Here is a 10,627-nt window from a genome sequence, read left to right as displayed (position 1 = left end):
ATTTTTTAGTAGAGACGGGGTTTCACCGTGTTAGCCAGGATGGTCTCGATCTCCTGACCTCGTGATCCGCCCGTCTCGGCCTCCCAAAGGGCTGGGATTACAGGCTTGAGCCACCGCGCCCGGCCTGCATTATTATTCTTAAATCTTTGTCTAAGACTTGAGATGCTTGCTCTTCTTACCTTGGATCAGCTAAATCTTACCCATGTTTTCAGATTTAGCTCAAATCCGTGTCCTCTGTGAAACCTTCCTGAAGATCATTTTCTCTTCTGAATTTTTGTAATCTTCATGGTTTATATAATATTACTCATTAACATATATCCTGTTTCCCTGATCAACCTGTTAAGCTCCCTTGGAGATATATATCTTAGATTTCTCTGCCTCTACAGTGTTACTTGGGCCTGCCTGTTCATTAGTAGGTGTTCAATACATTTTTTATTAGATTGAATTAAAAGCATTCATATTTACTAAGCACTTTCTATGTGCCTGGGATTCCCTGAGGCTCTGTTGAGTATACAGAAGGGCATAAGAAAAATAATCATTGCTTTCAAAGAACTTATAATATTCTAGTAAGCTAAAGTCAACATATAAAGTACTTAAATAACCACAGCATGGCAACTACTATAAGAAAAGTGCTTTGAGAATTCTGGGGAGGGTGAGATGACACCTGTTTGGGGTATCAGGGACAGTAGAATAAAGAAAGGCTTCTTGGAAGAGGTGGCTTTTGAGATTAACTTTGAAGGATGGTTAACATTTTGATGGACAAAAATGGGGATGAGGGTAGGATGTGAATTCCAGATTCAAGATGACAGGATTAGTAAAGAGATGGATGAAGTGTGTGGCAATGAACACTAAAACTCAGAGACGAGACACGAGGCTTATACAGGACATCAGAAAAACAATTCTGCTTCAGGGATCCTGAAGCCCAACCTTGTTTCCAATTTCAGGACCAACACAAAGGATGGTAAGCAGTGGTGGAAACTTTTAACATGTATCAGACTATGTTCCCCAACTGTAGCTTCTTTTGGGGCTGATAATTATTTGCAACAATTCTTCCCCTGACCCCAAATTTGGACCTACCCGAAGTCTGGTATTGTAGTGCATATAAAACAAAAGTCCCCATGGCCAGGCACGGTGGCTCACGCCTGTAATCACAGCACTTTGGGATGCTGAGGCGGGTGGATCACCTGAGGTCAGGAGTTCCAGACCAGCCTGGCCAACATGGTGAAACCCCATCTCTACTAAAAATACAAAAAAATCACCCAGGCGTGGTGGCGGGCACCTGTAATCCCAGTTACTCAGGCGGCTGAGGCAGAAGAATTGCTTGAACTGGAGAGACGGAAGTTGCAGTGAGCCAAGAACATACCATTGCACACCACCAGCCTGGTCAACAAGAGTGAAACTTTGTCTCAAAAAAACAAACAAACAAAAAACCCCCCAAAACCCCAAAAGGTACCTTTCTTTTTCTTGAGGCGAGAGGGTTGCTTTGAGTTTAGCCAGCCTCTCTTTTCTAATAAATCCAAATCAAATTGAATGCATTATTCATTATATTCTAACGTTGTGTTAGGTCAGTAGTTCTGTTGTTAAATAATAATTTGCCTTAGATCATTTCCTGGAAAAGTTGGAAGCCTTTTTGTGGAATTGCTTCAACAGTCATTCTCAGCTCAACCCTGTGTTTTTTGCTTCTGACTTGAGACTCAAGAGGAAGACCTAAGTCATAGTGAGTCTGTGAGGGGGCCTGACACTGCCTGCCTTCTTCACTTTAATGCTCTTTAATCTGGCCATTAGCTCAAGGAGAAACAATTTTAGAAGGCCCTCTCCCCTCATCCGCAATTACTTCCTCCTGTAATCGCGAAGGATGTTTCCCAGGAATTTAAACATCATCTCCCAAGGAATGAAATCAGAATAGGCAAAATCGACACTTTTCGCAGTTTTCAAGGGTCAGGTGCAGCTGCAAATAGAAGCAGAGAGTTTCTAGCAAGCAGTTGGAAGGACCTTCACGCCCAGAGGCCTCTGAAGGGAGGGAGGCGGTTTCCAAGGCAACCGGGCCCTGGAGCGGTTGGTTCCCCGGCTCCTCCCCCTCCCCCCGGTAGCCCAGGGTACCGCCGGACAGCGTCCTCTCGTGCTCCGCGCCCTGATTGGCTGCGCAGGCCGCTCGCTGATTGGTTGCGGCGGATGCCTCGCGGGCCGGTGGCTATGGAGGCGGCGGCGGTTGATGGTTGACCGTTGGCTCCGGGGTAGGGGTCGCCGTTCGAGTGATCTGCTCAGACCCGGCGAGAGGGCGCGGGCTGCTGACGCTCGGCCTGGAGCCCTCCGGTGAGACCTAGTTCGGCTCCGCCATGCCAGCCGCCGGGAGTAACGAGCCGGACGGCGTCCTCAGCTATCAGGTAGGGCCCCGCCTCCCGCGCCTCCCGCTCCTCCCCGGGGCGCAGCCTCCTCATCCTCTACCCACCCTCCTTCCTTCTGCCCCCGAGCCCGGGCTTCCCAGGCCGCTCCCTGAGGGCGAGGGGAGGCCAGCCCGGGACACCAGGGGGCGCTCCGGGCGGTTGGGGACCGGGCCGGGGCTGCAAGAGAGTGACCTTGGGCCGAACCTGGGAGCTGGCCCATCTCTGCCGCATGCTTTGCGCCGCCCGCCCAGGAGCCCTGACAGCCGGCGGGCTGCGACCTCTTGTTCTCCTCGCGTCTGTCCGTTGGAAGGGGCCGGCGTCTGGCCTCGCGTTGTCCTGCCCTAACGTGGGCAGAAAGGGTAGCCAGGGACCTTGCTCTGGTGGGGCACGTCTTCTCTTTGTGTTTTCATTTCTGGGGGTTTTTGGTTCCCCAGTGGTTCAGAGGAAAAGCCAGAAAAGACTGTGGAGACTGGGAGTAATCCCCGATAGGGTGACCCTGTTTGTGACTCCCTTTGCCCCATTGCGCAGACACCTGAAAACTTCTGGGTAGGGACTGCAAACTGGGCTGAGGATGTGTGGAGGGGTCAGGAACAGGTGCTTATTTAAGGGAATGAGAAAACCAAGGTTAAGTAACTGGTATTAGAACTGTTGGGGCGGCTAACATAAGGAAAAGCATTGGACTAAGTGTTAGAGTCTGTAGGTTGAAGTCCTACCTCTGCTTCACACAGACTTTGTGACCTTGAGTAAGTCACTTGCCTCTTTGAACCTCAGTTTCCCCAACTATTAAAATGGGAATAGTTATGTCTGCTTTGCTTGCTTCACAGGGTTGTTTTGAGGATGAGACGAAGTGCTGTTTGTGAAAGGGCTTTGTGGAGTAATGTTTATTGTGTGACACTCAGTGAATGAGTGGCAGCCCATTGAATTCTCACTCCCCGTTTCCTGTGCAATCAGATGGTTTGGTTTCTGCTTTGGAAAGAGGGCTGGAAGAGGAGGCAAGTCTGAAGTGAAAGGCTCTGAAGACGGTAATGGGCCATCTCAGGAAGGATGACACATCTTGGAAACAAGTGCCATGTTGACCTCAGGGATGTTTTTCCAGAGGAGGCAGGGGAAATATCCTGAGTTTGCAAGAGAATGAGTATCAGACACTGACTCTCTCCTCTTCTTCCTGGTTAATAGTTTGCTACTATTAATAGAAGATACATTCTTCTTTCCTTGCTCTGTCAGAAAAGAATATCTAAGATTTTGGAAAATCCATATCTAACCCCCTTAAAGCCTATTAAATGTATTCAATCTTTGGGATACAATGGTAAGAAAAAATAGGCAATGTTCTTGCCCTCCTGGAGTGTATCATCTAGTGGGGGAGGGGAGAAGTACTATTTTTAATCAAATATCACACAAATAAATGTTATAAACTGTGATAAATGCTTTGAAGAAAGATAGACAGTACCATAAGCGTGTATAACAGTGGTTCCAGCCATGGTCTCAGAGATTTCCTAAGGAAGAAAATCTGGGCAAAGAGCTAAAGGATGAATAAATGTTAACTGAGGGAAGAGGGGGATCACAGGGCCTGAGAGGCAAAGAGAACAGCTACACAAAAGACCTGTGGCAGAGGGGGACACACCTGGCTAGAGACCTGAGATAAGGCCAGTGTGGTAGAGCAACAAGGAGCAATGAGGGGAATGGTATGTGAGGTGTGTTCTGGGGTAATAACACACAGGGCCATTTGGAACCCATGCTGAGGAAGTTGACATTTGTCTGAGGAACAAGGGGAAGCCACTGAAGAGGTTTAAGTAGAGGGGAAAGGGAAGAGAGGGGGTCTCTCCTAACCAGGAGAGAGAAAGAGGGCAGGAGACAGCAAATGAGATCATGAACAGATTTTCTTTTTTTTTTTCTTTCTTTCTTTCTTTTTTTTTTTTTTTTTTTGAGACAGTCTTGCTCTGTCACCCAGGCTGGAGTGCAGTGGCGTGATCTCCACTCACTGCAAGCTCCGCCTCCCAGGTTCACGCTATTCTCCTGCCTTAGCCTCCTGAGTAGTAGGGACTACAGGTGCCCACCACCACGCCCAGCTAATTTTTCGTATTTTTAGTAGAGACAGGGTTTCACCGTGTTAGCCAGGATGGTCTCGATCCCTGACTTCGTAATCTGCCCGCCTCGGCCTCCCAAAGTGCTGGGATTACAGGCGTGAGCCACCGCGCCCCGCCCAGATTTTCCTATTGAAAGATTTCTTTGGCTGCAGTGGGGAGAATAGGTTGGAAGGGATGTGAGGATACAGTGTCCTTAACATGCAGAATGTTAACAGGTTGTATTATTGAGGGCATCATGATCCTTAGGTTTCTGTTAGTGTTCTGTGAGTAGGATAGATCTGGAGTAGGATAGAAAATATCTCCTTTATATCTAGTTTGTGAAACTTTCATGGGTGGTAGGGTGAGGAGAAGAAAAGGAATACAATGGGAACAGTAGGACCTCGTGAAGGCTGGAGTCACGTAATATAGACAAATGGGAACTTGAGAGATAGGGAGGAAAAGAGAATGAGGGTAGAAGGAGGAAGGGAGATGGGGATGACTCGGGGGAGAGACATTGTCAACTGATTGGCAATGACCAGTTAAACCTTCTGTGTGCCAATCAGGCTGTGTGGAGATGGGCCTTGTAAAGTGAGCAGATTGTGTAACTTGATGTGAATAGAGAGGTTCCAGACATCACCTCTAAATATCATAAGGCTGCGCTGTTTTCGAAGATGTGAGCTACTGCCCTAGCCTTCTAACAGTTCCCTCTGCTTTCTTTCTTGCCCTTCTATAAGACTACTCTCCTCATGGCAGCCGCAGGGAGCTTTTAAAAACACAAATCAGATCATGTCACGTCTTATCTTGAAACCCTTCAGTGGCTTCCTGGTGCATTTTAGAATAAAATCCAAACTCTTTATCATGGCCTACCAAGCCTGAATACAATCAGGCTCTTGTCCACCCTCCCAGGACTGCCTCTCCTCCACTCTCTTTCTTGCACCTCCTCTGGCTTTCTGTTTCTTCAATACAGTGAGTCTTGCATACTTCCGGACCTTTGTTCCTGTCATTCCCTCTGCCCAGGATGCTGTTTTACCCAGGTCCTCTCATGATTCAACTGGAATGTCACTTCCTCAGAGTGGCTTTCTCTGAACCTTCATCCCAGTCACTCTCTTTAAGATGATCCTGTTTTCTTTTCTTTTTTTTTTTCTTTTTTTTTTTTTGAGATGGAGTCTTGCTCTGTCCCCAGGCTGGAGTGCAGTGGCCGGATCTCAGCTCACTGCAAGCTCCGCCTCCCGGGTTTACGCCATTCTCCTGCCTCAGCCTCCCGAGTAGCTGGGACTACAGGCGCCCGCCACCTCGCCCGGCTAGTTTTTTGTATTTTTTTTAGTAGAGACGGGGTTTCACCGTGTTAGCCAGGATGGTCTCGATCTCCTGACCTCGTGATCCGCCCGTCTCGGCCTCCCAAAGTGCTGGGATTACAGGCTTGAGCCACCGCGCCCGGCTTTATTTTCTTATAACATATGACTTGTTATAACAACTGAACTGTTCTTCTTTTGGTTTCTTGTTTATTATGGTATCAGTTAGAAGCTTCTTGAGGGCAGGGGACAAGCAGAAAATCTTGTCACCTAGCACAGTGCCTGGTATAAAATTGGTGCTCAATTGCATATGTGAATGAGCAGCTCTCCAGTATCCAGAGCCAGATGCCTCCCCTTAAGGAGCTCAAGGTCTAGTCAGGATTGGCACAGAGTGACAGATGGCCATTACTTCATTACACAGCGTCTCTTCCCTCTGTGTTGTGTCTTTGCTCAGGCATTGAAGCTGGAAAATCTTTCCCCTCTTCTCCGCCTAGAATATTCCATTTTAACCTTCAAGGTCTGGCTCCATATCATTATATTATATTCGTCACTCACTCCCTCTGCTCACAACTACCAAGTGCTATCTTCCATGAACCCTTACTTGTGGAATATACATATTCATCTCTGCTGCTCACCTGACAGCTCCATTTACTGTCACTGTTAACTTTTATTGAGTGCTTGCCTTGTGCCAGGCACTATGCTAAGTGTTTTCCATGCATTATCTCACTTAATGCTCTCTTTAACCCTGAGAATTATGCAACTTTATTATCTTTTCCAAATGAGAAAGCAAAGATAATAGAGAGGTTAAGTAATTCTTTTTTTTAATTTTTTTTTTTTTTTTTTGAGATGGAGTTTCACTCTTGTTGCCCAGGCTAGAGTGCAGTGGCACAATCTCAGTTCACTGCACCCTCCACTTCCCAGGTTCAAGCGATTCTCCTGCCTCAGCCTCCCGAGTAGCTGGGATTACAGGTGCCTGCCACCACCCCCTGGCTAATTTTTTGTATTTTTAGTAGAGATGGGGTCTCACCATGTTGGCCTGGCTGGTCTCAAACTCCTGACCTCAGGTGATCCACCTGCCTTGGCCTCCCAAAGTGCTGGGATTACAGGCATGAGCCACCCGGCCCGGCATAGAGAGGTTAAGTAATTCTAAGTGCCGGAGTTGCTTGTGGCCCTGCCAGACCCAGGACTGCGTCTCTCCAAAGGACGTGCCTTTAGTCACTGTACATTACTGTGGTTGTGTCTTTGGTGCCTGTATCAGTACCTGGCCCTGAATAAGCACTTACTAAGTGTTTGGGAAGACAGGATGGGAAGAGACTGCAACGAGGGAGGCCAGCTAGGAGGTCATTGGTGTAATTCAGGATGAGTTAATGAAGACCTACATTAGTCGTCATTTCGATGAGATCTCTGAACATGGTTATGAAATTTTTATTTGTTTTTGAGACAGGGTCTCACTCTGTTGCCCAGGCTGGAGTGCAGTGGCATGATCTCAGCTCACTGCAGCCTTGACCTCCTGGGCTCAAGTGATCCTTCTACCTCAGGCTCTCTAGTAGTTGGAACTACAGACATGAACCACTATGCCCAGCTTTTTTTTTTTAATTTTAATTTTCATAGAGACAGAGTCTCACTGTATTGTCCAGGCTGGTCTCAAAATCCCTGTTCTCAAATGAACCTCGCCCCTTGGCCTCCTGAAGTGCTGGGATTATAGGCATCACCACCACGCCCAGCCGGTTATTGAAATTTTAAGAGTCAATGAGCTTTTAATAGGGGGTAGTAATAGAGGAAGGAAGTCAGAAAGCTTTAAGGAAAGCCCCTACTTTGGACTGGAACTGGGGACACCTGGTAGCTTCACAGTTCTCCTGATAAGCACTTTCAGAACAAGCAGAAGGAGGTGTTGAAAGAGAAAACTGGTGAGGTTGGAACCCTCAGCATTTGAGCCAAGTGGTGCTGGGGACTGAAGGAAAGTTCAGGGAGGGTGAAAGTGGTAGATGGAGAAGCATGCGAATTTGGGCAATTTATGTGGATCAGGTCCGCTCAGAATGGAAAATTTTGCGGAAATCTTCAGAATAATAACCCCTGGTAAGTGGGTGATAATTGAGAAACATGGCTGATGGGAGTAGAGTCACACCCCATGTCTTATGATGAACCTGAAAAAGCTCTAAGACAAGAGTTCTGAAGGAGACCTGGATTCTAGTGCCCAGTGACTGTGGCACATGTTGGAGCTCAGCAAATATTTGCTGAGGGAGTGGGTCAACTTTTCTGAGGGTTATAGTCAGTTTATGGTAAGGAATCAGTAAATATTTGCTCATATTATTGAATAAAAATATCAACTGTAGATAGCAGTTTCTCTTCTCACTACATTGCACATACCCCTCCACCCTCTCCTCACACATACTAGGTATTCTTTCCATATGTGAGAATTGGGGAACCTGTGGGCATTCTTTTTATCTGGTTTTCCCAGATCTGCTGGGGAGCTTCAGTAGGAGAGATGTGGGCAGACTTGCCAAGCAGAGACTTGAGCAGAGAACTGGGGACAATTCAGACTGCAAATTTACTTCCTTCAAAATCTGTAGGTAATTGTCTTAGCTCATGGTTTGCCTTGGCAAGGGTAGACAGGGTCATGGTAGTAATCAGGACACAGAAAAGCAATCGTGTCTATTCTAAATCTGCTGCCAGGTAACAGCAACAGATCTTAGATAATGGAGAGGTTGGTTGTTTCCCATAGGTAGTAACAAGTTTACTGATCCTGGTCTTGGTAGTCAGGAAGTCATAATATATGTATTGGTTTTCAATTTCTGCCATAACAAATTACCACATATTTGGTGGCTTAAAAAACACAAATTTATCATCTAACAGTTCTATAGTTCAGGAATCTGATACAGGTCTCACTGGACTAAAATCAGAGTGTTGGTGGAACTGTTTCTTTCTGGAAGTTCTAGGAGAGAATATGTTTCCTCGCCTTTGCCATCTTCTAGAGACTGCCTGCATTCCTTGGCTCATAGTTCCCTTCCTCCATCTCCAAAGCCAGAAACATAGCATCTCTCAGAACCTGTTTTTGTCATCAGATTTTTCTCTGACTCTAGTCTTCCATCTCTCTCTTTCACATTAAGGATCCTTATTATTACATTGAGATTACATAATGGCTTTCATAATTTAGGAAGATCTCCTTATTGTAAGACAGCTGATTAGCAACCTTACCTCCGTCTGCAACCTTAATTCCTCTTTGCCATTATAAGGCAACATATTCACAAACTCTAGGGATTAGGATGTGCATCTCTTTAGAGGACTATTAATCTCTCTATCACAGTGTACTACCTAGTAATCTATACTGAACAGGAGTGACTCCAAGTGGGGTTCAGCAAAAGAATCACTGAGAAACCAGAGCTGTTTTGGAATTTTAAGCCCCTGGCAGGCTGCTGAACAGTTAGAGTGGGAAGCTCATGGGTATTCAGGAGCTCGTGGCCACTGAGAAGAGGAAGTCTGGAACAGCTGCATGAGTCCTCGTGGATTTTTTTTTCTATAGGGTGTTTTCATTCAGTGAGAAAGTATTTGAGGGCATTGGAGAGTTGGGGACCCATGGGTCAGATTTGGTGATGGGCTCTCCAAAGGGCCAGCATTCTGAGGCTCTGCTGGATAAAGAGGAAGATGGAAGTGAATAAGGAGATGAAGAACTATTGGAGGTCTGGTCAGTAAAGGGCAGTTTGGGGTGCAGGATTCTGGAGCGCTAACGATTTAAGAAAGTAATAATGTGGATCTTAAGCTATTCTTAACTGTGGGCATTAATCCCTGATTGGTCCCTCTGACTAAATGGCCAGGTTCTTTGCTTTTGGCAATCTTAGCGTACTGACTTACTAATGTTAGTAAGGAACACAGACTTGATTAGAGTTCTTATCCCACTTAGCTTTTGTGAGATCTTAGCCTTGATTTAGAACTGTTTTGAGGATTAAATGAGGCAATATATGTAAAACACAATGTGAGGTATATAAGTGTATTACCTTGGTTTGCTGATTAGAAACCCTGGAAATGGCTGGGCATGGTGGCTCACACCTGTAATACCAGCACTTTTGCTGGTCGTAAGGCTGAAGCAGGACAATTACTTGAACCCGGGAGACAGAGGTTGCAGTGAGCTGAGATGGCGCCTCTGCACTCTCCAGCCTGGTGACAGAGCGAGACTCTGTCTCAAAACAAACAAACAAACCCTGGAAATCATCTCTATATTTGTTGATTTTTAAGTGGTTGAATGTATTAGAACTCAATAAACACTTGACTTTTTTTGGGGGGCTCTTGGCAGGGTTAGCAGTGGGAGTGAAGTAGAATGGTATTGTATATACTGTCTGAAAACACTGAAAAAGATGAAAGGGTTCTTTGAGGTAAAAAGTCTGAGACCTACTGCAGGAAAGGAGGTGGGATTCATTTGGGCAGGTCCACCACCACGCAGGTCCAGAGAGGAGCCTCAGGGAAAGTGTGTTAGAGAGAGAGCTTGAGGTGGGATCTGCTTCCCACCTTCCCTGTCCCCTGTAACCTCTGTGGCTGCTTCCAGGAGCTGGGGCCATTGTGTAAGACTCAGCTGTGCCGGTGCCTTTTAATTTCCATTTACTGTAAGTGAGAATCTGGTCTGCTACTCAGTTATAATTCATTCATTTTTCAAGGCTCATAACAATGCTTTCTCTCTCAAGGCTTGCTTTGCAATTTCAGCATTTTAATGTGTATTTAACCTTCTTAGTTCTTTTTGTCTATCTAGTCCTTGAGGTAGGCACTCAGGTCAATTCACATTTACGTAGTGGGTCATTATCAGTGAACTAAGAGGAAGTTCAGAAAAGAGGATACTCAGAAATAGGGTTTTTTCCATCCCCTTCCCTCCCCTCCCCTCCCCTCTCCTCCCCTTTCCTTT

The 10,627-nt window shown here is 46.3% G+C and overlaps 1 protein-coding gene across 1 annotated transcript in view; it reads left to right on the top strand.

Annotated features, from left to right (window-relative positions):
• The first annotated feature begins 2,115 nt into the window (after positions 1–2,115).
• Positions 2,116–10,627, top strand: part of SLC4A8 (solute carrier family 4 member 8) — a 92,420-nt gene continuing 83,908 nt past the window's right edge. The window contains 1 exon segment of the mRNA XM_017861522.1: positions 2,116–2,384. Within this exon segment, the coding sequence (XP_017717011.1) occupies positions 2,337–2,384 (48 nt within the window). The 5' untranslated portion in view covers positions 2,116–2,336.

The sequence above is a fragment of the Rhinopithecus bieti genome, unplaced genomic scaffold, assembly GCF_001698545.2.
Source record: "Rhinopithecus bieti isolate Rb0 unplaced genomic scaffold, ASM169854v2 scaffold_56806, whole genome shotgun sequence".
NCBI classification, from domain to species: Eukaryota; Metazoa; Chordata; class Mammalia; order Primates; family Cercopithecidae; genus Rhinopithecus; species Rhinopithecus bieti.
This window is presented reverse-complemented; position numbering and strand designations above follow the sequence as displayed.